The sequence below is a fragment of the Diospyros lotus genome, chromosome 14 (assembly GCF_014633365.1).
Source record: "Diospyros lotus cultivar Yz01 chromosome 14, ASM1463336v1, whole genome shotgun sequence".
NCBI lineage: Eukaryota > Viridiplantae > Streptophyta > Magnoliopsida > Ericales > Ebenaceae > Diospyros > Diospyros lotus.
The window spans coordinates 11,706,468-11,734,201 of record NC_068351.1 but is presented as its reverse complement, the minus strand read 5'-3'; the positions used below and the strand labels follow the sequence as shown (position 1 = coordinate 11,734,201).

Below are 27,734 nucleotides of genomic sequence, written 5' to 3'. Positions count from 1 at the left end.
ATTTATATAATATCCCACAAAATATTTATAAATTTGATCATGATGGGAAATATCCAAAAAAATAAATTTATTAAGTTGCCCTAAAGGTTGATTAGTCTCATTTAACCACGTGTCCTTGGTCAACAAGGAAATAACATATGCCTCTTCACTTATTTCAATATTGAAAGATAACTAGAACAACTAATTTTTAAATTCTCGTATTTAATAATTTGAATATGATATTTATCTTTATTTGAGTTGAAAAATAATCGAATATAGGAGTATTGGAGATAAACTCTAAAAATCTAAATTGATATCTAAGCTCGTGTCATCTCTGAAGAATCTAATATAAGTATTATTTCCATCTGATTTTATAAATTCTTGACCAACTCGAGATAACCAAATATAAGAATAATAAAGAAAACTTTGGATATTTCACCTTACTTCTATCTCTATTTGGTCGAAAATAATAAGTCTGAGTATCTTAACTTAAGCTATTTATATAAAAGTAAGGAATCTCCTCAAGTAAATTATAAAATTCATAATGTTCTTACACATTTATTGTTTATTAATTATATTAACTTGAGGTTTAGAGGTTATACCATAAAATAAGCCTAATTTATCTTTTAGGTACCGGAGACAAAGTTGTGATAATTAGCCTCAAATACTATCATTAGATTACAAATTTTATTTTGGACCATTTATTTCTCATGAAAGTTTAGGGACCTATTTAGTTGAAAAATATTTCATATTTTTAATTTTAATTTTATTAATGAATAGATTTTTTTTTTTAATTTTCTACTTTATACTACAAAGTAGAAAACATGATTTTTGAAAATATATATTATAAAATTTTGAAACACAAAATATTATAACATATTTAATTATAAAATTAAAATAAAAAATAAAAAATTTGAAAGTGAATGGGGTGTTCATTGCTTCACTTTTGTGGGTTTTTAAATTTATACGCTTGAAGAATAAAAGTAACACATAAATATTACGATTAACGTGAAAATTAGCTAAAAAGTTACTATAAAATACTTTAATCATATAAGTATTTATAATATGTTCATACTTACTGTGTTATTCACATAATTAGACAAACTATGGAATCGCAAGCATAAATATTATTACATTTCAATCATCAATCAATTACATAATAAGCATTCATACAATTAATTGATGCATTAAATTATAAATAATTATCAAAGTATATCAAAATACAAATAAAATAAAAGTTAATAACAAATTAAAGAAAAATTCTAAAAAAGATTGTACATGAGAAAAACTGATCCAAGAGTGAGTGTTCCAAAGCTTGTGTCTTGCAAAGTATGAATAATTGAATATAAAAAATCTAAACATACGGAATGGTGGCAAATAGCAATGAATAGGAAGTCAAGCTTTAGCTGTAGGTAAGTTTTCTATTTTTATTTTCTTAACAATTTGATTAGACGTAGAACATTAATAATAATCAAAATGTGAATTGAGTAAATTTTTTTTTTACATAAAATCAAATATTACATGACAATTATGTAAAATAATTCTTTGACGCACAGAGTCTCCTCCTCAACAAGAGTTGTTATATATATATATATATATAATATTACCCTTATTCTACTATTAATAAAATGTTTCTACAATTCGAACGAAGCACCTAAAATTTGCTACCCCTTTTCTCCAATGAACAAATATGTTCCAACTCCGATGCCTGAAAGAGGAAAAATGGATGCAGGTGTATCAAAATTTATCATGTAGGATTAGTATTACAAAGCACTGAAGAGGGATAATAATGCCACAATAACAAATTCCATAATCATTCAATCAACCAGGGAAGAAACCAGAAAGATCTCCCTCAACTAAATATTCCAAAATCTTCAATGCCCGGTAAGCCAGTAAGCCATGGGAAGAATGAAGAATGTCTTAACATCCCAAGTACAGATAGTTCATCAATGTAATACCTATACCTTGACTTCTAAGAGTTGAATCTTTTCTTTGTGAAGATAGGTAGATCTTCCATGTAATTTTCTTTTTCCTATGTTTCTAGTCAACTGTTTCTAAGAGGTGATCCCACTTGTAGTTGTAAACACATTTTCAAGAAACAGAAACAGAGACAATTATTGACATCTTCCTCCTCTCCTTCCTATCGGCAAAATTGGAAATCCCATCACAAACCGTGTTCTCGATATGGCTGCCGTGTGCATGCTGCTCCTTGTGGAAATATCAAATAGTCACCTAAATTTGAACTCTCTTGTCAGGCTTTGAGGTCTGCTTCTTCGGTTTTTCCAACCAAAAAGCCGCAAAATCAGTCAATCTGCTTGAGTTAGTCTAGTACTAAGTAGTTCTTATCAGGCACTCATGTGGTAACCCGAACTCCTGCTTAGTACGAGCAAGTTGGCGCCTCCAAGGGGCGTTGTGTAACTTGTAGTGTAAAACCTTCAAACGAAAAGGACAGTGCAAATTCTTCAGCTTAAAAAATTGAAGAACTAAAAATATCAACTGACACAGGTGATAAATTCAAATAAGAAAACATTTCCACCACCAAGATATTACAGTAACAGAGACATATCAAAGCCTTCTCATTCCAATCCATAGCCCATCTTCCACCACCAAGAGAGTATGCTTGCTTCTATAACTATATCCAAGACAAGACACTTATGCCGGTTTTCTCCGAGTGTGTGTGTGACAATTTCCAGTGCAAAATATTTGAGAATATACCGGTTTTCAACACATCCAGCATTTTGTTACTCTTTTCTAGCCCATGATTAGCATGCATTAGTTTTACTCATATAATTATGCTAAGAACATGATATTTAGGGTTATAAAATTGATAAATAGCTCATTCTTTGTTCAATGGACTACATTGCGATGATTAATATAATTCCACAAGAACATATTGTCCATTATCTGACACAGTTAAACTAAGACTTACTTAGGCAACATGCAAGGTGAATGTCACAAAAGAATATATTGCCTATTTGCATTTAACAAATACCAAATTCATATTACAACCAAAAAGGCAGGGGAGAAAAAGTAAACTAAGTGACAAACTCCCAATAAACAATAACAACAACAACAACAAACCAAAACTAAACATTACTAGGTGGGATTTTGTATAATATCCATGATAGATCTGACAATTTTTATATTAGTTGTCAGCTACTTAAAATGTTTGGAAAGCGATAATTCATGTAGCTGACCCATCATGGTGGAATTAAAGGTTTAACATGTTATAGGCTACCCAAAATGATCGATAAGCTAGAATTCATGTAACTGACCCACATTATGGATTAAGGCTTAATATATTGTTGTTGGCTACCTAATGCAAATCTCCTCCTCTTTCCGAGCCTAAGACTGGTTGTGGTCTTAGGTTGATTTTCTTTCAGATTTGGTTTGGGTTTGTTTTTAATTGGTTACTGTTGTTACTTCAGTTTGTGAGATATGGCATCATCCAATCCCAGTGCATTAAATCTTAGAGTGGTGAGTTCACCTTCACTTGCAAATGTTCCTGTGACTCTGCTGTTGTTTTTTGGTATTCCTACCATTATCACTGAAAAATTGAATGGTAAAAGCTATTTATCATGGCCAGCCTCTGTTCACATGTGGTTTTGAGGACATGGTGTGAGTGACCATCTGACTATGAAGCTCTCTACTAACATCAGTGAATTTGAAAGGATTGTTTGGGATCACCTGGATGCACAGTTAGTTACATTGTTGTGACAGTCGATAGATGTTGAGTTAATCCCGTTATTTTGTGTCTATGAGAATTGCTTTGACATTTGGTCACATGCTCAACAGTTGTATACTAATGATATTGTACACTTATACAAATCATTAGTAATTTATTCTATTTTTAGAAGGGGATTCTGATGTGGCTACGTACTTGGGTTGTATTCAGTCTGCTGTGGCTGATTTTTAATGCCAATGCCCCCTGTTACAGCCAACCTTATGGAGCAAAAGAAACAAAGGAACAAACAATTTATGATGCTTACCCTTGTAGGTCTTGGGGCTGATATGGAGGGTGTTTGTACCTAGATTTTGAGTCCAGCTATACCTACTACGGAAGAGGTGTTTGCTTGAATTTTACATAGCACATGATTTTTTTCTAATGTTTTAGGTGGAGAGCGATCCATACTTGCTTCTCAGGCTCATGGATCTTCTTCCAAGAGTGGAACTGGAGGTGATCATGGTACGGGTGTTGGGCGTGGCTAGGATGATAAGCGACCTTAGTGCAACTATTGTTGTCGCCCTGGTATACTTGTTATGCACTCCATGGTCAGCCTTCTAAGGCCAATGTCGCAGTTCTTGAGGGTGCAGAAGTGTAGTCAATGGTACCAGATACTTCTTCTCATACTAAGAGGCCAACTCCTCCATACACAATCTTTGTTGAGGAGTTAGTAGAGTATCGTCAGTTGCAGGCTGTATGGCAGGCCTCTTCTCCTATAACTTATGTTGCCTAGGCATCTTTTCCTTCTATTTAGTCACCTACTAGTAATCCTCATATATGCCTTACTCATGCTCCACTTAGTACTTGATTCATGATTCTGCCGTTTCAAAGCATATTTTTGGTAATAAAATTTTATTTTCTCTTTTTGATTCATCTACTTCCCTCTGGCCTATCACTATGGCTAATGGTTCTAAAACCATTTCCACAAGTATCAATAAGGATGATCCAATTCCATCTATTTCTCTTAATTGTGTTTTACGTGTTCCTAGTTGCCCATATAGTCTCATTTCAATCTTTGAATTGTCATCTTTGATTCTAATCTTGTTCTTGTGCAGAACTGGGGTACAGGACAGATGATTGGCACTAGACATGAGTTCAAGGGACTTTACCATATTGCTTTGCCATCGTCTACAAAATTTGCTTACTCTACTACAGGGGCCTCTCCTCTCTAGATTCATTCTTGACTCGGTTATCCTTACTTGTCCAATTTCCACAAGATGGTCCCTTCATTGTCCTCATTGACCATCCTAGAATGTGAGTCTTATCAGTTAGGAAAACATGTCCATACTTCTTATTCGAGTTGTCTTAATAAACGAGTTGATACCCCTTTTGGTTTTGTACACTCCTACATTTGGGGTCCTAGTAGAGTCACGTCTAGACAGGATTTCTCCCATCTTATTACATTCATTGATTATCACTCTCTTTGTACTTGGTTTTATTTAATAAAAGATCGTACTGAATTGCAATCTTTGTTCACTTCTTTCTATAATGAAATTTCTACTTAATTTGGTCATCTAATTCAAATTCTTTGAAGTGATAATGCTAAGGAATATTGTTATACTACATTTCAGGCTTTACTCTCATCTCAAAGTATTGTTCATTAGTTCTTTTGCCTTTATACCCTGTAGCAAAATGGGGTGGAAAAACATAAAAACCATCATCTCATTGAGATTGCTCAGGCACTCCTTCTTCACATGTATGTTCTTGTTTCCCTTTGAGATGCAACTATTCTCACCTCTAGTTATTTAATTAACTATATGTCATCATTTGTTTTAAATGGGATCATTCACATACTTACTTTTCCCTCATGATCCATCTATCCTATCCCACCCTGTGTCTTTGGATCAACTTGTTTTGTCCATCTTCTTTTGTCTGGTCGTGACAAATTGTCTCATCGCTCAGTCAAATGTATGTTTCTGAGCTATTCTCATCATTAGAAGAGTTACAAGTGCTACTCACCTAATCTTGATACATACTTTCTCTCTTCTAATGTCACCTTTTTTAGAGTCTAACCCTTTTTCTCTTATTCATCTGTTGTCTCTTCCTCTTCTCTTCATGAGGTTCTTCTCATCCCATCTTTTCCTCATTTGGTCTTGCTCCATGTTCCTGTTCCTAGTGTTCCCGCTCCTCGTTTGACTTATCGTCGTTCTAACCTCCTGTTAACCCTCCACCACCACCTATTGCAAATGATGATGTTGGCCCTCCACCATCACCTCTTGCAGCTAGTGATGTTCCTCTAGATGGTGCCATTCTTCAGTCTTCGTTTGGTTCTATCCATGCTCCTATTTGTCCTATTACATATTCCACTTAGAATCCTTATTCCATTTAATTTTTTGAGTTATCATTGTTTTTCACTTGTTTATTCTACATTTGTCTATGCCATTTCTTTTGTTTCTATTCTTAAGATCGATGCAGAGGCTCTCTCTCACCTTGAGTGGCGCAATGCTATGTAGGAGGAGATGTTTTCCTTGTTGGCTAATGCAACATGGGAGCTTGTTCCTCTCCCTATGGAAAAGTCTACTGTTGGTTGTCGATGGGTGTTTACTATCAAGGTTGGTCTGGATGGCACTGTTGATCACTTGAAAGCCCGATTGGTTGCAAAGGGCCATACTCAATTTTTTTTCCTGGACTATGGTGATCCCCCATGGCTAAGATTGCTTTTGGTTGTCTTTCTTGCTATGACATCTATTCAGTAGTGGTCTCTCTATCAACTGGATATATCAAGAATGCTTTTCTTTAGGGCAACCTTCAAGAGGAGATCTATATGGAGCAACCACCTAGGTTTGTTGCTTAGGGGGAGTCTAGATTGGTGTCACCTGTGAAAATCCTTATATGCTTTGAAGAAATCTCCCCAATGTTGGTTTGGTCCCTTCAATTCAATCCTTTGATATGACTAAAAGTAAAGTTGATCATTTTGTGTTTTATCACTGTTCTACTAGTGGAGCAATATTCTTGGTGGTGCACGTAGATAATTGTTAGAACTCGATTCTAACAGAGGATTCTCTCGCAATTCAAGATGCATTGCGCGGGAATTGATGAACAGAAAGAGGGAGAGGAAATACAGAGAGAGAGAGAGTCAAAACAAAGAATATGAGAGAGGGAAATGAGACCCAATTATATTCAAGCATGCTTGCCACAATAGCAGTTGCTGGCTTATGTACTCCTATTTGAGGAGTGGCGCCAAGATTTGAATTACATTCTTCTAACTACCGATCTTCTACATTCTTCTACCCCCATAACCGCCATCCCCATTTATTATAATATTACCCCTCTTCTAATAGGTTATTACACGATTACCCTTATCACATGACAATTCCTCTCCCCTTGGAATTCTTCTTGTCCTCAAGAAGAGTTAAGAGTAGTCCTACAACCTTTGGGAACTGTTGAAGTAAGTCCGGTAAGTATTCCTATGTGTTGTTCTCCAGGTGTAGCGTAGACCATTGCACCAGCACCTGGGTAATAGGTAGTTTATGTTTGTAGATCACTCTCTTGCCCACAATAGCTATAGGTTCAACCACATGTTGGATCTATGGGATTACCGGGAGAAGGGTAGCACTCACCGAACTACCGCCTGGAGATGGTTTGAGAAGGGATACGTGAAAAACTGGATGGATGGAGGTCCCTTCCGGTAATTGTAGTCTATACGCCGCTTTTCCCACCTGGGCTAACACCTCATAAGGCCCATAGAATTTTGGATTGAGTTTAGTCACTGCCTTTGGAGAGAGGGTCTTCAATTGAGCTTGCCTCAGCTTCAAATATACCCGGTCCCTAACTGAGAAGGATCATTCGCTCATATTCTTATCTGCATACTGTTTCATTCTGTTTTGGGTACTTGCCCATTCCTTCTTTAAAGTTTGCATGACTTGTTGCCGCTGATCCAAATAGTCATCAACTGTGGCCACTAAATTAGGACCTCCACTGATGGGTAACAGGGATGGTTTGTACCCAAATAGTGCCTCAAACGGGGTCATCTTTAGGGTAGTATGGTGGTTGGTGTTGTACCACCACTGTGCTAAGGGTAGCCATTTGTGCCACCTTGTTGAATGCACTAAGCACACGCACCGGAGATAAGTTTCAAGACATTGATTGACCCGTTCTGTCTGCCCATCTGTTTCTGGGTGGTAGGCAGATGACATATGGAGTTGTGTGCCCAATGACTTCATTAGCTCCCTCCAAAGTAGGCTTGTGAAGACTTTGTCCAGGTCCATCACAATGACTTGGGGCAACCCATGCAATTTCCCCACCTAGTCTAGAAACACCGTTGCAACTTCTTAAGCCGTGAAGAGATGTGCTAGACTCAGAAAGTGGGCGTACTTCGTAAGTCTATCCACAACTACTAGTATGCAGTCCTTGCACCGCCTATGTCACAACCCTTCACATATTCTTGCACCGCCTTTTTCAGTCCTGGTCAATAGAACAACTGATGGATTCTGTTGTAAGTACTCTAAACCCCTGAGTGGCCTCCAACCAAGGAGTCATGCAAGGCTATCAAGATCTTTCTCCTTAGCAACTCATCATCCCTAATCACCAATTTTTCTTTGTACCTTAGCAGTCCATTCCTTAATGAATAGCCTAGTCTATTAATTGGATCTATGGTCAATTGCTCCATCAGATCTTTGGTCTAGTCTTTCTTCTCATAACTGGATGCCACTTCCAAATACCATTCAGGTATAATAGAAGTCATTGCCGCCAAAGTCCCTTCTTCCATGCATCGAGAGAGGGCATTTGCTGCTTTGTTCTCATGTCCCTTCTTGTATTGGATGATATAATCAAGACACATTAGTTTGGACATACCTTTCCTTTGGAGGTGTGTATGGAGTTTCTACTACAATAGGAACTTTAGACTTTCATGGTCTGTTCGGATAATGACTTTACTCCCTTCCAAATAATGCCTCCACTTCTCTATTGCTATTAGGACAGCCAATAGTTCTTTCTTGTACACACTGAGGCCTAAGTGCTTTGGTGATAAAGCCTGACTAATAAAGGCTAGTGGTCTGCCCCCTTGTGCCAACATTGCTCCAACCCCATAATTGCTAGCATCGATCTCTAGTACAAAAGGCTAGTTGAAATCCGGGAGGCCCAGTGTAGAAACCTCAGTCATGGCCTTCTAGCCTGTCAAAAGCTGCTTCAACTTCCTCACCCCAAAGGAATCCCTCTTTCTTCAACAACTCAGTCAATGGCTTGCTGATGATGCTGTAATTTTTAACAAATCTTCAATAATAGCTTGTAAGGCCCAAGAATCCCCGTAGGGCCTTCACGTTCGTTGGCTTTGGCCAAGCAGTCATTGTTGCTACCTTCTGGGGGTCCGTGCTCACTCCCTTTTCTGATATAACATGGCCAAGGTATTCCACCTGAATTTGTGCAAAGGCACATTTGGACTTCTTGATGAACAACTTATTGAACCTGAGGATTTGTAGAGTTATCCTTAAGTGCTCTAGGTGTTTAGGAAAATTGGGGCTATAAATTAGGATATCATTGAAGAATACCAAAATGAATTGGCGTAGGTAAGGCTCAAATATCTTATTCATGAGGGCTTGGAAGGTTGCGGGTGTGTTAGTCAATCCAAAGGGCATTACCAAGAATTTGTAGTGCCCTTGGTGGGTTCTAAAGGCTATTTTATGGATATCTTAGGGATTCATACAAATTTGATGATAACCGGAACGAAGGTCGAGTTTAGAGAAAACTTTGGCCCCATGTAACTCATCTAATAGGTCCTCAATGATTGGAATAGGGAACTTGTTTTTGATGGTAAGAGAGTTGAGTTGGAAGTAATTAATACAAAACCGTCAACTGCGGTCTTTCTTTTTGACTAAGAGTAAAGGAGGCATAGGGGTTGATTCTAGGTCAGATAACTGATTGGTGTAGCATTTCTTTTATCATACATTTGATCTCAGCCTTTTGTTTTGGAGGATATCGGTAAGAACAAATGTTAACAGGTTCAAAATTGGGTTTAAGGTTTATAGTATGGTCCAAGGGTATAGGGGGTTGCAGAGCCTTAGGCTCCTCAAACAAATCCTTGAATTCAGCTAAGAGTACTCAAGTAAGTCCAATTGGTTTACCTCCCAGGGAATGGAGTCATCCCTCTTTGAATCCAACATAAGCTTCCCACCATAGTCCGGTTCCTCCTCCTCCTGTTCAACTGCTTGTATCGAGAACAGTTGAGTCACCTGTGTCCACTTGTTTTTGAATAGCTTATGTAATCTCTTTCCCGAGATAAGCTTGCAAGTACCAACCTCCGCGCTGCCAGTGATAGTCATTCTTTTCCCTTCTTTTTCGAACGTAACTTCCATTTTATTAAAATCAAAGCAGATGGAGCTTACTTCTCTCATCCAGTCCACGCCCAAGACCATGTCATAGCCTCCCAGCTTGAGGAGTCTTAAGTCAGCCTCAAAAGCTTCCCCTTGCAATTGCCAACAAAACCCCATACATGCTGACTTGCAAATTACTTCTTGTCCATTAGCGACAATCACAGACAACAGTTGAGTTTTCGTTAGCCTACAATGAAGCCTCTTAGCTATGCCCTTATCGAGGAAGCTATGTGTACTTCCACTATCAATAAGTATTAACAGGTCGTTCTCCTGGGCTTTCCCATCTACTTTTATGATCTTGCTTATGGACACTCCCCTCAAAGCATGAAGGGAAATCTCCATTTTCTCATCCTCTTCTTCTTTCCCTTGATTATCTGCTTCTTCAATCTCTTCCTCCTTCTATTCCATTCCTTCTAGTAGCAGTAATTGGCATTTACTTTGATGGCCCGGGGTGTACTTGTCCCCACATCTGAAGTAAAGCCCTGCTAACCTCCTCTACTCCCTCAAATTGCCCTCAAATGATTGAGAAGGAGATAGGAGAGCTAACCCCTTGCTGCTCTATCCCCACGTTCCTCCCTCCTTATTCCACCCTCGGTTACTCTGTTGTAAGGGCATCACTTTTCATTCTTTGTTTACCCCCTTCTGCTTCTTTGTTAATTCCTCCACTGTTAACTCTTGCAACTTGGCACACTCAGTGGCCTGTTGTACTGTTTTTGGTTGGAACATTTTCACGGTAGGACGGATCTCCTCGTTCAAACCACTGATGAAGCTTGACACGAAGTATCCCTCAATGAGTGTGGGATTGGAAATCAGCATGAGGGCCTTCAACTCCTCAAACCTCTGCTAATAAACTTGTACAAACCCCCCTTGTCTAAGCTTATTAAATTCTTCCACAACGTCTAACATTCCTTTCTCCCCAAATCTCCTACATAGTCCTTCCACGAATTCTTCCTAGGAGCACTCTTCCTTCACTCCCATCCATCCTTGATACCATGCATCTCCTACGTCGTTAAGGTAGGCCACTGTGATTGTTACCTTCTGTTGTTCGGCCACATTGTAGAGGCTGAACACTCTCTCACATCGCCTCATCCACCACCTCGGGTTTTGGCCATCAAATAGGGGAATCTCCATCCCAGGCATAAGCGAACCGATTTGGTTCGATCCGGTTGCAACGCTGGGCCTCCTTACTCCCACATGTTCCTCCATCACCGGTTGCTTTGTTTCTAATTCAATAGATCCCTTCGATCTAAAATTACCTTCTTGGCCATTTAGGATCGACTCAGAGCTCGCCCTTGGAGGAAACTCAGGTGAGATTCGTACCTGAGTTTGGCGTGAAAGCATCAGCATAAACTGATGCATGTGATCCCTGAGAGTTTGGCTTTGTTCTCTCATCTGATCCTCCAATCGAGCAGCCTACATTTACTCTCCTCATACCATACATTCATTGCTCCATCGATCCTCCTTTCCACCGAATTTTCAAATGTTTCCATCCTGTTATGCATCTCCGATACCGTTGCCGTCACTGTTGGAGCTGTGCTTCCATCTACTTCATCCTTGTTCCATCTGCCATGGCCTAACCCAATCGCCTAAGAATTTGCTCTGATACCAGATTTTCAAAACTCGATTTTAACAGAGGATTCTCTCGCAATTCAGGATGAATTGCGAAGGAATTGATGAACAGAAAGAGGGAGAGGAAATACACACACACACACAAAGTCTCGAAAGAGAGAATATGAGAGAGGGAAATGAGACCCAATTGTATTCAAGCATGCCCTCCACAGTAGCGGTTGCTGGCTTATATACTCCTCCTTGAGGAGTGGCGCCAAGATTTGAATTACATTCTTCTAACTATTGATCTTCTACATTCTTCTACCCCCATAACCGCCATCCCCATTTATTACAATATTACCCCTCTTTTAATAGGCTATTACACGACTACCCTTATCACATGACAATGATATCGTTATTATAGGTGATGAGGAGGTTGGTATTGGGTAAATGAAGACTCAATTGCACTCTCATTTTCAGACCAAGGGTTTGGGTAGGCTAAAGTATTTTCTTAGCGTTAAAGTATTTTCTTAGTATTAAAGTAGTCAATCTATACATAGTGTGCATCTCTCAATAGAAGTATGCCTAGCATATTTTGGAAACTAGTATGCTTGATTCCTAGCCTATAGATTCTCCTATGGATCCTAATGTTAAGCTTATACCAGGATGGGGGGAGCCATTGGAGGATCCTTGGCGAGATAGGAGACTGGTTGGGAAACTTAATAACCTCATTACACGACCCAACATCTCTTTTACTATTAGTGTGGTAAGTCAATTCTTAGACACTCTTTGTGATAGCCACTGGCATGATTTAGTGTGTTGGGGGCTTTCGAGCCCCTCTTGATCTTATTCATAGTTGGTAGAGGCTTGTTGTTTGAAAACAAAGGACATTGACAGGTTGTTGGATATACAAATGCATATTGGGTTGGTTGTCCCACAGATAGGTGCTCTACCTCGGGCTATAGTGTCTTGGTTCGAGGTAATTTAGTGTCTTGGAAAAGTAAGAAACAAAATATTATGGCTAGATCTAATGCAAAAGCAGAGTATCGAGACATGGCTTTAGGCACATTCGAGTTGCTTTAGCTCAAGCAACTTCTTAAGGAGTTGAGATTTGGGGATTCAAGGCCCTTGTAGCTTATTTGTGATAATTAGGCAACCCTTCATATTGTTTTTAATCCAATCTTTCATGAGTGAACTAAATACATAGGGATAGACTATCACTTTGTGAAACAAAAGTTGATTTCTGGAGAACAGTACCTCATTTGTTGGCTCTAATGACTAGTTAGCTTTTTTTCTTACAAAGGCATTATGGGGTCCACGGCTTGACTATATTTGTACCAAGCTAAGCACATATGATGTACATGCACCTGCTTGAGAGGGAGTGTTTGCTTTGTAGTGTTGTACATGCTTAGCCTTGTACATAGTTATTAGCTTTCCTAAGTTGTACCTTGTAGAGTAGTATATATACCTAACACATGAATAAAATATAATAGTTTTTGTGCCTTCTTCAAAACAGGATTTAATGCTAGAAGTGCTTAGGGGATGACACAATCCTTGGAACACATTATATCTAGTAAAATAAAATGTTTTTCAACATTCAGAGATCTCAACGATCAATTTCCTTTTTCTGTTATGAGCTCATTGGAAACACATATCCACTGTCAAATTAGAAATTATGGTCTTATCTACTTGTACAATAAATTTTTCTTAAAGCAGAAAGTGCAGGGTTCTGGATCAAATTTTAGAGCTTCATTAACTTCTGGGCATTTATGAAAATGTAAGTTAGCCTCAACTTGAACCTGAACCTAGAAGGATGATCCTCAAGGGCATATCAACTTTCTCTTTGATATTTCTGCACATTTAGAAACCAACATGCAGCATACATCCCAACCAAAAGCAGGAAAACCAAAACTCAACCAATTGAACTTTATTCAGCTGATTTTAGTACTTGGAAATGGAAGTCAATGCAATCTTCCAAGTCATAGGGTTCAGTCAAACAGTTCAAAATGAAAAAATCAAGAAGATAAATGTTTCTATCACTTGAATACATCGTAAAAAACATCAAGGCAATGTTTACATTAACATTATGCAATAAAGTTATATGAAGAAAACATCTCTAAAATTTAGCTGAAAACCCAAATGGCAGGAATAGAAGTTCAAGTTGAAAATATTAGGGCCTTCTCGGTAGGGATTTCGTTTTAAGTTTCTAATTTCCGTTTAATTATTTTGAAAACAAAACAAATAATGGTGTTTGGTCACTTGTTTCTCAGTTTCAAAGACAAAAAAGGAATTTTCGCACTTCTCATTTTCTTTTCATTTTCTTCCCTTCCCCACCCCCTGATTGCCAGAAACATAGGTTACTGGGAAGAGGGGGGGGGGGGGGGGGGGGGGGGGGTGCCAGTAACCCTAGGGTCCTGTCGGTAGGGCTTTCATTTTAAGTTTCTAATTTCTGTTTAATTATTTTGAAAACAAAACAAATAATGGCGTCTGGTCATTTGTTTCTCAGTTTCATAGATTTTGAATAATAGAAAAACAGAATTTTCACACTTCTCATTTTGTTTTTATTTTCTTCCCTTCCCCACCCCGACTGCCAGCAGCATAGGTTGCTGGGGAAAGGGGGGGTTGGAGGGGGTGTGCCAGCAACCCTCCTCTGGCAGTCTTCAGTCATGAACTTGCCAGAGGAGTTGCCAGCGACCAGCAGAGGGGGTTGGGAGAAGAAAAAACTAAAAACAAAAATACAAATTTGAAAACGAACCATAGTTATCAAAGACGTTAAGTCTCATTGTTTAGATGAAAATGAAAAGTAAAACACAAAATATTGAAAATGAAAACTAAAAAACTGAACAGAAAACAGAAAACAGCTTTAGGCACGAAGGGATTATGTTTACCTGTATGACAGTAGCAATGGCATCATCTTCACCTAGCTGCAAAAACTTCACAGCCCAATCATCCAGCCGTCCCAATGAAGTTTTCTGCCGGTCAGCCTCAAGCAAAATTGAATCACGATACAAGAATCTCTGCCAGATCTTCTGTACATTTGCCAGCCTGAACTCTATTTCTGTGTGATTGAATCCCTTCAGGATGAAAAAATCACACGTTAGTTGAGCTCCAGTAATGTTTGACAGCAAGTTATTTCATTGCTGTTATATCACTAAACTAAATAAAAAAATTACCCTTAGAATTTTTATCAAATCTGGAATTTGATCTTCCTGTATACGAACAGCAAAGCTTTCATAGTTGAGCACATTCTCATATGGCAGGTAGATGCCATCCTAGAAGCCGCAAATAAATGAAAAAACATGAATGTCGGTCATGATGATGCCTGTACTTTTGGAATATTAATGAAGTTTAAAATAATCCTGTATCTGATACTGACAGAAGGCTTGAATTCATTATTGAAACCAAATTCATGGGAAAAAGTTACAAGGTGCTCTCCACAAGCCATAATCTAGAATCAGCTTACAGATTATGGAGAGCTTAATCACACACAAACGTCAATTTCCACAAGCCTGAAGTTGGCATAAACAAAGAAGAGAACCCTACTACCTGAATGACCACAGGTATGCAGCCTTGCAATATACTGTCTTCCATTCGACCACTCCAACCATCTCCAGGCATAACACCACAAAAAAGTGAACTTGCCAAATCTTCATGATAATTACCAGTACGTAGTGGGGTCACGACCACATCTTCAGCATGCTGTTTCCCAAGCTTACCTTCCTTGTTAGGAGTTGACCCAAACTCTTCAGCCACTTTCTGCCTGATGCCCACACTATATCTGAATCACGCCACCAATCCAGTAAATTATATTTCCCATAACGGGTTGTTGAGTGCTAAGGGGAAAATGTAGATTCAACACATGCGTCAAAACACCTCAGAATAACCATTAAGTACAAAAAAAAAAAGAAAAAAGAAAAAAAATTGGGCAACAGGAACCCTATAGGGAAGCAACAAGAAACATTTACAAACATGTGCTGTTTTGAGGTCCTAAAGAACCCTTTTGTTTACTTACGTGTGTTCTGGCCTTCCGTAATCATAAGCTGGCCCCAGGTTTCCATTGAAGTAAAACAATGTCTTCCGCTCCTCACGGGACCTGCAGAAATATGCTCACTTGACCATTAATGCCATCATATCATATACTCAGGGTACACATATACCCAAGCAGCAAAAACATAGTTGGAAGCTGGGTTATTAACAATATTTTCAAGATGCAAACCTAGACCAAAGTTTTGAGCTCAAGGATTTTGCATCAGGTCTTTTCCATGCAGGAAGGACTAGATCTTTATCTGGGTCAAAGCATGGATGTTTGCCTCGTATATCAGAAGAAATTCCATCCCAGTTATCAGCCCAATAAGCTGTTGTTGAATGATTATGCTTTGAATTTATATTACCCCAATGGACCAACATCATGCTGTTCCATATCTCCTTGGGGGCATAGCAAGCACCTTCATCCCATGAAAAGAACTGCCTTGAGATGTAAAAGCAGCTTTAGAAAACAAACCATAAACTGTCCCAACAAACACAAAATATTCTCTTCTCCAGATGTTCCAAAGTTGTCAATAGATGAAGTTGTTTAGCCACGAATAAGATGCTCTTACCCATATGTGGTCTCTTCCAGATGAGTGGTTCCAGAAGGGATATTGTCCCACAATGTGATCATATGCTTTCTTATAGAATTCCAGAGTTAGAGAGCTCCTTAGACCCCTGTGTTTCTGAAATGTAAGGGGGCACACATATTAACAAATGACAGAAACAATGTAGACACATATATAGATAAATGGGCTAATTAACGAAGTATAGTGCCTGTGCATGAACTTACACATGGAAAACCACAGTTTTCCACTACCGCTTCCAAATTTCAAAAGAGTGAGCTATGTTAAAGTCTTGAAAGATGTGCATGGATTCTACTCTTACTTTTTCTTCCTCTATTTACAAAACATATTGCACTTCCAATGCTAGTCATAGCAAAGAGAGAGGGTTAAAGCATGAAGGGGGTAAAAGTTTCCTGGAAACAAAACATGCAATGCTACCTGTTGCAGCAATCAAAATCATCTTATACCAGAACAGGCAGGAGCTAAGCAAGAAACTGATACCAGGTACCACAATGCTTAACCAATTCCAAGCGAGAACTGTTGGAGATTCATATCAATCAATCAACCGGTTTGGTTCCTATGATCATGTTGGAGATCCATATCAATCAATCAACCAGATTGGTTCCTATGATTGTGGGATTATTCCCATAATTGTGGTTTGACTTTTTTGTACAGATTTGATTTGATTCCAGTTGTTATACTTCCCATTTCATAGTTTCCTTTTGTAGTCTTTCCTATTTTGTAAATCTTCTCTTGTATATAAAGGGTGATTGACCCTACTGTAAATGTAAGAGAAATTATCGTAGTTTCTACATGGTATCATAGCCTCTTTCCTAGGGCTTCTCATTTTATCTTTCCAGCCTTAATCGCCGCCACTACATTCCATGGTTCTGCCTTCATTGCAGTTTTTCCCTTGCTGTGATTCTGCGGTGCACGATTCTGCCTTCATTCCATAGTTCTTCATCTGCGTTGCAGCCAGGCTTTTCTCACCGGCATTTTTTCATCCTTCCGGTTCCTTTTTCAGCCTTCATAGCTGAAGGACCTCCCAGCACTTCTTTTCATCACTTGTCCCGACAAGATATGTCTTGATGGAATGGGTCTGCAACAAGATGATCCCAGATTTGTAGCATGGGATGAGGAGGACTCTGCAATCATGTCGTGGCTGTGGAATTCCATGCAGCCCGAAATCAGCCGCAACTGCATGTTCCGATCAACTGTCAAGGAGGTATGGGAAACTGTTCGGAAAACATACTAAAAAATGCAGGATTTGGCATTGATGTTTGAGATCAAAACCAAAATCACGTCTACAAAACATGCAAGTCTTTCTGTAACTGAATATTACAATACAACAAATGGCCTGTGATTAGAGCTTAATCACTATCAAAATCTGAAAATGAAAGACAATGAGGATGCCCAAGTCTTGCAGGAATTTATTGAAAGAGATCGAGTATTTGAGTTTCTAGCTGGGTTAAACTCTGAGTTTGACCCAATTTGAGTTCAAATCATTGGAAGAGAAAAGCTGCCACTATTGAGCGAAGTTTTTTCCATTGTTCGGGCTGAAGAAAGCAGACGCTTAGTCATGTTGGAGTCTCTACAAACCAAAGGATTTGCGATGGTATCGATGAAAACTAATGGAGGAAAGACAATAATTATAGGAGGACAAATGCATTTAACCATCTAATAAGGATGATCTTTGGTGCACGTTTTGTAAGAAGCCACGCCACACAAGAGAAAATTGTTTCAAGCTCCATGGAAAAGCCTAAGTGCTTAGTAGAATTGGTGGATTCAAGGGATAGGCACAACAGTCAGCTAACACTGCCAAAATGGAAGATCAGTCACAAGACAACTCTACCAATAATGATGAACTTGCTGGGCTGAGTAAGGAAGAAATTGAGAAGCTACGATGTTTTATCCAATCCCTTTCTAGCTCTAATTCTGCATGCTCTCTAGCTACTTCTGGTAAGTGTCTCTTTTCTTGTTCCTTTAATGCTAATGAAAGTTCATATCGTACTTCATGAATTCTCGACTAGGGAGCAACCGATCAAATGACTCCTTGTCCCACTTCATTTGAAACCTAGAAACCACTTTCAAGAAATAAAGGGATTGCTATTGCAAATGGCTCACATTCCAATTGTCGGTCAAGGCAATATTAATCTCATCCCAAACATCCCATTACACAATGTTCTTCATGTTCCAAAGCTATCCACCAACCTTTTGTCCATCAGCCAAATTACTAAATCTTTGAATTGCAGTGTTACCTTTTTTGACACACACTGTGTTTTCTAGGACTAGACTTTAGGGAGGAGGATTGGACTTGCTAAGTGTGAAGCTTAGGAAGAAAACATAGCTTTTAATATGTATAAACCACTTGATTAAATCCATAGACTATACACCTATATATATATATATACAAATGCAATGGGCCATGGGCTCTAACATAGGAACATAGGATTAACCTTAGACTATAACCATATAACTCAACATAATCCATAGACTATGATTATGTTGGAGATCCATATCAATCAATCAACCAGATTGGTTCCTATGATTGTGGGATTATTCCCATAATTGTGGTTTGACTTTTTTGTACTGATTTGATTTGATTCCAGTTGTTATGCTTCCTATTTCATAGTTTCCTTTTGTATTTTTTCTTATTTTATAAATCTTCTCTTGTATATAAAGGGTGATTGACCCTACTGTAAATGTAAGAAAAATTATCACAGTTTCTACAAGAACTTTGATGAAATAGATGTTGAAGCTGATAAATATGAGGAGGAGAAATGATTATGTTGTTTCAAATGATTAACTTAAAGAACAAAATGTGGTTAATTGAATAGAACAAAATTCAGAAAGAGCTAAGGAAAAACACTGGGGAAAAAGACAGGTATAAATATCACCACATGGTTTATTTGGGTTCTTCTACTATCAAAATAGAGATTTATCATCCGGATCCAAGCTTGGATAACATACAATAGTTAAATGGTAGGAGCAAAATTGTCTAAATAAGCAATGATTCCTCGTGTAACCAGAGGGAGGACCTATTATGCTTAGTTCATTGTGTATTATTCAAGGACTAAATAAATCAAATATCCCTTCTTGATCACATCCTAATCAAGAGATCACTTATTTTTCTTTCTTGGTTTGTCTTGCTAATCTAATCGTGTTTCCATGTTATATAGATTGGTTTCACAATATCAACTACATGATGGAACATGACCATATCAATTATCTTGTTTCACCACCATCTCATAAAACTTCTTCATATGAAGATAGTTGCCTCAAGACGAGCACCCGGCTTAAAATCTTGCCACATTATTCTTTCACATGGATTTGTATTGTCAATGTGACTTTTAGAGGTTAATTAACATTATGGATGCCGGGCCAAACCCGAACTTGGTTAGGATAAGGTTAGTTAATGATGATGATGTTAGTCTTGCTGATCAGATATAGTTTTCCCAATGTGACCCAGATTTGCTGCTGAAAATTATGTAATATGATAGTTCTCAGGAGGGACTTGGAGAATCCTCTCTACCAACATACAAAATAGAGTTTCAGACACATATGGTTGCCAATACTTTGTTCCTCAAAATTGTTCTTCTAAGTACATGGGTGCTGATCGAACAATAATGTGAACATACCAAGATATAGAACCTCCTCAACTGAAAGGGAATTGTTGTCAGGGCTCAAAACCCTCTGAAGGTTCCCTAACAGAAAATGATGTAGAACACTGTTGAAAATAGATAAAGAAGCCAGAAATCACTGGGAGAACGGATAAAAGAAGGCAGTGGTTGTTAAGGATGTCAATATCTTACACAGAATTATGTCGTGATGCAAATATTTCAGTAATAAAAAAAGACTAAGACTTGTGATGATGTTCCTGCTTTTGTTGTTGGTGGAAGGGTGGTTGCAGGTAACTTAGGTACGAACATGTAACCATCCAACACAAAAAAATGAACATAAGAAACCACTGCCACTGTACCTCCATACTCAAGTGCGGTGCATCATCAGCACGAGTTATTATGCATGCATCAAGAACAGGAACAAAGAAAAAATCTGCTTCTTCGCCATTTAATGTACGATGAGGGTTTGCTAGAATACTTTCATAGAATGCCATCTGCACATAAGAAGCACAATAAAATCATCAACTATTATCTATTTAATATTTTAACCGTACAAATGGATTCTGTTCTTGGGTCAAATGATACCTGTGAACCATACAGCTGATCTGTCCACAGTGTAAAATTATTCTGATCATATATTCTATTTACACACTCAAGCTTGAAATGCCGTCCCTGCAATAAATAATAAAGGGATCAGATAACATTAAAAACTCATCCTTGTGTTACAAATTTCACATTCTAAGCATACTGACCTCAAGCAAATGACTGTTGAACTCTGGGGGCAAATCATAAACATAAACCAGGGGTCTTTTCTTTTCCACCACAGCATTCAGAGTAACAAGATTACCTACATGTGCACTATCAGGGATATTAATCTGAGCTGGTCGAAGCCATTGAGGCCATTCTCTTACCGATGATGAAGCTGATGGTACACTGCAATCTACTCCAAACCAGCCATGGTCACACTAAATAAAAAGACAAAAATAAAAATAATTTTAGCACGGTGGCTGGAACAAGTTAAGAATGGCCTAAATGTTGCAAAATCTTCAAGTTGTGAACATGGTTAGGTGCACATAAAATTCTAAAGAAATTGTTAAATAACTGATCAAAAACAATATTCCTCTGGATGACATTCCACTTCAATGACTGCATGTAACCAATATTGAGTCATTCCAATGAACTGTGAAAAATTTTGTGGGTATGTCTGCCAGTTAAACATGTATTGTTTCAACATAAAGTAGTATACAAAATTCTTCCAAAAACTGTGAGTAGAGTGAATAACCACCACATTACTTGGCAAGTTAACCAATCATACTTGCTTAGTAGAACTAAGATGCATGGATATCTAGATACTCTATACTGACATGACAAGTTCGAAAGTAGAATAAGACATGATGCATGGACATGAAAATAATGAGATTTTTTTTATATGTCTGGATCAAAATAACAATATTTCATCAGTTTTTACCATGACAATTACATTTATGACATATCATACAGAATAATAAGAATTACTTTTTCTCCCTGTATGTAGGAAAAGTGCTTCCACATCTACATATTGAAAAGAACAAAAAATCCTAAAGTCTATTTCAAAAAGGTAGTTCCTAAAAAAATTATGAGTTTTGGGCTATAAATTCATAAATCTGAATCATCAAAAAGATAAGGGATTAATAATCAGAGTTGAAATAGTTTCTGTGCTACCAATGGATCCTCCTTTTTACTTAATCAAACCTGTTATGTATTTCATTTGTGAATAAGATGATGGAGAAGTGCATCCTTATGCGTCCAAAGCCTGTGGAGTTCTAAAAGAAAAAAAGCATACTCGTTGAGACATGTCCAACATAGACAGGTCATCTTGAAAAAGTAATTGTGATCTCTTAGTAGCATAATTTATTAAAATGAAAAATAACCTAGCTATTTCTGCAACCAGAAGATTTGACATCAAAGGTACAGGAATTCTGAAAGCTGAAGACATTGCAAGAAGAATCCAACTACTTCAAGTCTAAATGTTTTATTATTGACACAGGCACAACATGCTCCCTCTATCACCTCAAATGACTGAATTCATGGCCTAAAAACCCTCAGATCAATTAGGGTTTGATCCAACAATAAAGTTCTACCGTAATAAAGTAGCTTATATAATTGTCTATGGGTCTCAAGAAGAAAAACAAAATGCTAGAGATATGTTCCAGCTAACCAGTATTGAGCAGATATTGACTGTACATTTTGGGAGCACAAACTAATTTATTTGACAGACATAACAATTACCTAAAGGGTGCTTTGGACTGGATTTTTATTGATCTAGTATTCCAGCGTTCCCAGGTTTTGTTACTTCCTTCAGAGGCCATTAGTAAAATGTAGAAAAGAAAAAACAAAAGCTGGGGCAAAACCAACTTAGAGAGAAGTATAAGGCTACAGATTATGCAACTGCAAAATGCTAAAGGCAAAGTTCATCAATCAAAGTTGGGCATTCTTCATAATATTCAAATAAAATGTACTTCACTAAAGGTATAGACTATAGCAACTGATTTAATGTTTCATGGAAAAAAACAGAAGCTGATAATGATTTGATAGATCATTCTCGGAAGAAGACAACAACTCAAACAAATATTGCAGAATAAGATATGATGAGAATGTAAATCCCTTTTTGCACTGGGGAAAGACATAAACTAAGTTTAAACCAAATACTTAAAAATTAAATGATTTTGAATTTTTAACCTGCATTCAAATAACATAAATTGCTAGGGATTCTTATCTACTGTTAATCCCAAACCTGCATAAAGGAGGGTTGTAAAACTTATTGGATGAAAAAAATAAAAAAGGTGGACCACGCATCGTGGGATAAAGGCTTGGTATCTTGTTATTGTTGTAGGATGTGGTCATGTATTTTATTATGTATTTATAGATGCATGTGCATAGAATACAAAATAAGTTTGTCTTATTTAGCCAAAAAAAAAAAAAACAAAGTAATTTTGTCTTTTTTTTTAACAATGGACGGAACATGCAAGTGTAATGAGAATCCTATGGTGGATGTGCAACCATACAAGAAAAGACAAAATTAGGAATGAGGTTATCTATAATAAAATTGGAGTCACGCCTATTAGAAATAGGAATTAATATAATTTAGACATGTGAGAAAAGACCAATAAACGCATCTATGAGGAGAATGGATGGAATGAGAGAATTTGTAGCAACAGGTAAAGTCAGACCAAAGAAACTTGGTGGGAAACTTAGGCATGACAAGGGATATAAATATGGTTATATATAGAGAACATTGGAGATCTATAACCTACGTATCTGACCTCACTTGGCGAGAGTAAGGCTTATGATAATGATGATAGAAAAAAGAAGCCGCCATCCTTCAAGTGTGTACTAGGTAAACCTATTGGACACAACTAATAGCCCACAAACCGCATGTTCCAAGTAAGCACCAAAAATACCAAAAAATTTCCCATGTGTGGCCTTCCCCCTAGGGAGGTTCAATCCCTAGTGGCAAAGGAGTCCATTATAACCTGACCAACAAGAAAAAAGGAAAATAAAGTAAATTTTGTTATATAACAAAATTGTCTGTCTTAGTTTAGTAAAAAAATTCTCAATTTCAACTTACAAAAAACCAAAAACAAGTGCAAACTAAATGAACTTGGCCCAAATTTGAAATTATTAATTTACTATTTTCCAATTTTTTAGTCATGTTTACATATTCTAGAGGTTGGTTTAACCAATATCAATTGTGTGATGGAATACGACTATATCAATTATCATTCTATTCAAAGCCGTCTCATGAAACTTTTCCATATGAAGATGGTGATGGAACTTTAACTCTTCATTCCCTCGGTAGAGGGTTGTGTTAGGAAGGGCATCCGGTGTAAAACTTACCCACATTGTTCTTTTGCATGGATTTGTATTGTCAATATGATTTTTAGAAATTAATTGACATTATGAATGTCATGCCACCGCCCCTAACTTGATTAGGATAAGGTGCAATTGACGATGATGATTATTTTCCAATTTTTCTCCAGAGAGTACCAAAGTATTGGAAATTATTTCATATTTTTCAAGAACTTACACTTTGATGTACACAATACCCAATTTCAAGACAGATTGAATAAGTGAATCAGAGCATCCAAAAAAGTTTTTAATACTCTTCATGAAAATTATGGATATGTTTAAGAAGTGTTAGATTCATATCAGGTGGTACTTGAGGGGTATTGATATTGTTGACATATGGAAACAACTCCCATCTAGAAATACACATGCTTCTTGGCCTAGTGTTCTTTGTAAGCTTTTTGGTGAAAATTGATTTCCTTGCTAAAGAAGATTGTAGGTCCTAGTTTCACTTATGCATGTATATGAGGGAACACCATCCTTCAAGTCACAATTACTTGGAGAAAAACAGAAATTGCAGAAGACGTGTTTTATCAAAATCTTTCAAATGGACAAAACCAGATGCTCCACGTTCTGATATTACTCACTTGACAAAATCCTCCACGGCAATGTCCATGGCCAGAGCATTGATTAATGCAAGTGGATGACACGGGCACCTCACAAAACTGGCCAAATAAACCATCATATTTGCAATCACATTCTTCTTTGAAATGAACCTTTCCAGAATATGCATCTGCTGGGTCCACATTACACCATCCAGGTTCACTACCATTTGTAGTAAATATATTATCCAGGTCAGCCTTCGTCCAATCAGTCACTTTGGGACCACCAGGTCCAGAAGGCAATCTGAAACACTTATCAAGGTGTTAATTTATTAACGTTTGTATCATATTCTAATAGACATATTTACTAGAATTTCAAGTACACATACTTCACTTTAAACCCACACGCTTCAGCAACCGGACGGTTTGGGTATTTGGTGCCTTCTCCACAGAAACACATTGCTCTTGTTGTGTCACAATAAGCAGGACATATTGACACGACCCAATGCCCATAGGGTTGATCCTGTGATGTTGGACGATTACATTCCAATATCAATCTCTCAGAGCACCCTTCCCCTGCTCCATTAGAGAGATATTAAATCCAGCTAATACATGATTTAAGAGAAAAAAAATCTGCTTAATGTCAAAGTGCAGTAAATCTTTGAAGAAATAAGGGAACAGTTAAATGTTTGAAGAGTAACAAAAATGAATGGATTAACAGCAATGCTGGCCACAGAATAAGTTAATACTGTATGATAAGAATATATCTTTTGAGTGAAATGTGATGAAAGGAAAATAGATAGCCAGACAAATGGAAGTGAGAATAAGTGATAGGACTAAGGTATCCATCTGTCTAACACAGTAAAGGACTCTAGCCAAGATTCCAACTGTGATGATGCAGTGAGCAATCAAGTTCTGGTGGTTAACGAGGCAGATGGTGTGAAATAATATACCAACAGCAACAAATCTATCATTACCTTTGTGTTGTAGCTAAATGGGGAAAGCTATAGTGAACACTTTTTGAATATTGAGGCATCTGTGCTTTGACTAAGTATTTTTCCTATAAATCAGAAGCTACCTAGTGTGCTATTATGAGATAAATTTAAAATAAAACAGAGCCTTCCGAGACAAATAATGTCGAAAAGTAAGGTATATAGAATCTAATGCTCAGTGAAATTGGTTCTTTAAATAATAAATATCTAACATCATGACATTTTTGGTCCATGCACATGGAGTTGGATAGTCGAAAACACTGATGGTGATAGGACCATATACATTAATTAACAAATGCATTTAATTTAAAAGATTGGATTACTATCAGAATCCGCAGACTGCACGTCAAACATCAAACAGATGAATCTTTGCATATTTGACATCCAAAATGAAAAGGTTTAAGGCCTCAAAGTACCCAATAGCTCTTCATATTCTAACAAATTGGGCAATGGAATATTAATAGTTACTTATAAAAGCATCATAAGTATGTAGTCCTATGAGCAAACCAGTAATGCCTTGAAAGCAACTTCAAAGAAAGTATTATCAGTCGTAGGAGTAGCAAAAGATAAGGAATTCTACCAATTAAGCTCTGCTTAAATATTTTCTTCTTTGACAAGGTTATCCTTTGCTTCTTCATGGAGAATATTATGGTTCATTCTTTAACCACCTTTAATGGATATTGTTAAGATGATAAGAAAGTGCTTGTTCTTGGAGATGAATATGGTTTCCTTAAGCACACCTCATGTTATTGTTAAGATAAGAAACCGCTTATTTGTGGAGACGGTTATGGTTCATTCTTTAACCACATTATAGGAATAGTGTTAAGACGAGAAGGAAGTGTGTGAAATATCCACCAAAATGCTTAGAATTTAAACTGAATCCAGCAAGGAAAGAAGGTTGACATAAATAATACTGACCACTGTATCCATGAAAGCAGCGACATTGACCTAGTTCATGATTGCAAATGCCTTGACCGTTACAGTCATTTTTGCAGCTCTGGCCACCAATATTCTGATAACAGAAGCATGCACGTTGACCAACAAAGTCACAAGGGAATGTCAATTCTGTTCCAACTTTAACTTCGAATTTTGTAAGGGGCCCATAATTTAAAAGGCAGCTTGGCTTACATGTTATCGACGAGGCTTCAAACCTCATCCCAACAAGATGAAGAATTAAAAGAGAACAAAATATAAATATGAAGAATTTTTATGAATCCATTATTTGAAAGTACTTAAACTTCATCAGAAAATAAGTGATTAAAATGAACTTTAAACAATCATAATTCCATTACCTCAACGACTTTGACTGCTGTAGTAATTGAATCACAACCAGATAGCCAGCTGCCAATCTCAGCCTTCCATGGTGCACCATGGTAAACTACTGCTTTATGCAAGTCAGCTGGAAACTTTACATCTAAGTTAATAGAAGGCAGGTTTTTCACAGTATTGTCCTCATCTGCTTTAGCTGATCCATTCATTGGGACACATGAATTCTGAGCTTCCCTGGCAGCTAAGTAATCGAATGAAGGCACTATAGGAAACCAGAATAGATGAACTATTGAAACCAACGCCACTGTGGAAGCAATAGTTGCCACCAGAGACCATGAGCACCATTTCTGGATGGAGAACATAGTCCTGGAATACTCCTACTCAATCAACTGAACAAAGATCTTCTGAGTCTCTGACTTCAAGTTCATGAGAAGCAATCACTTTTACTCACCCCCCATGAGCTCTATAGAGGTGCCACAACAAAATTGGGCAAGTGTGCAGCCTCCCAGTTGATCATACTCCTATGAACTTAGGAAAAAAAAAAAAAAGATCCATTTAGAAAGATAATGTTCAACTAGAAAACCTAATTTCATATATACAAGTAGATTCATAAAGCCCCAATCTATCAAATTTTATTTAAAAAATCCACTAATTTTTCATAATTAATCCAGAAGCACATGAGCGCAGAGCTAGGACCCAATAAGAAAAGTAATTAGATGCACTAAAAGCTGAAGATGATGAAAAAAGTACACTTCAGGGTTACTAACACTCGCCAATTACATCTTACAATTTCCCAATAGAGACAACCAACGAAGAAATATTCTCAATAACACAAGTAGAAAAATATATATAGTAAGATTGGTTTGGAGTTAATCAAACAACAGAGACAGAAGTATTCAATGGACATAAATTCTTGAACCCACCAATTCAGAGAATTAATCCTATAGACTTCACAAACCCAGAGCTGAAATTCAATCTGACCTATTCCCAGAAAAACACACAGAAACTAACCTTACAGATCTGATATGGAAGTCAAGGAAAGCAGACAAAACTTCAATGACATATTGACGTATGAACAAACCCATATAGAAGGGGAGAGATTACCAATTGAATAAGAACTGATTCCCAGATTCCAACTGAACCCTCTAAATAAAAAATCGAATTCATGAAACCAACCATTTATTTTGACATAGAAGCACACAAAGAAATAAACGACATAATCAAGAATTGGATTCAAAAATCAAACATATAATAAATTGACATATAAAAGGAACC

The 27,734-nt window shown here is 37.3% G+C and overlaps 1 protein-coding gene across 4 annotated transcripts; it reads right to left on the bottom strand.

The window, feature by feature from the left end:
• Nucleotides 1-1,476: 1,476 nt before the first annotated feature.
• Nucleotides 1,477-27,734, bottom strand: LOC127790391 (uncharacterized). Of its 4 annotated transcripts, none has more exons than XM_052319892.1 (15): nt 27,564-27,734; nt 26,483-26,987; nt 26,109-26,202; nt 24,588-24,774; nt 24,244-24,502; nt 20,524-20,736; nt 20,357-20,443; nt 20,131-20,265; nt 16,158-16,271; nt 15,776-16,023; nt 15,572-15,652; nt 15,106-15,337; nt 14,733-14,831; nt 14,448-14,633; nt 1,477-1,687 (listed from the first exon to the last, which is right to left on the bottom strand). In XM_052319892.1, the coding sequence occupies exons 2-15, from the start codon at nt 26,819-26,821 to the stop codon at nt 1,634-1,636; spliced, it is 2,328 nt and encodes a 775-aa protein (XP_052175852.1). In that variant the 5' UTR covers nt 26,822-26,987; nt 27,564-27,734; the 3' UTR covers nt 1,477-1,633. The 4 variants fall into 4 exon arrangements, with proteins under 4 accessions (XP_052175852.1, XP_052175850.1, XP_052175849.1 ...); XM_052319890.1 differs by lacking the exon at nt 1,477-1,687 and adding an exon at nt 1,778-2,412 and having other exon boundaries at nt 27,471-27,732; XM_052319889.1 differs by lacking the exon at nt 1,477-1,687 and adding an exon at nt 1,778-2,412 and having other exon boundaries at nt 27,564-27,732.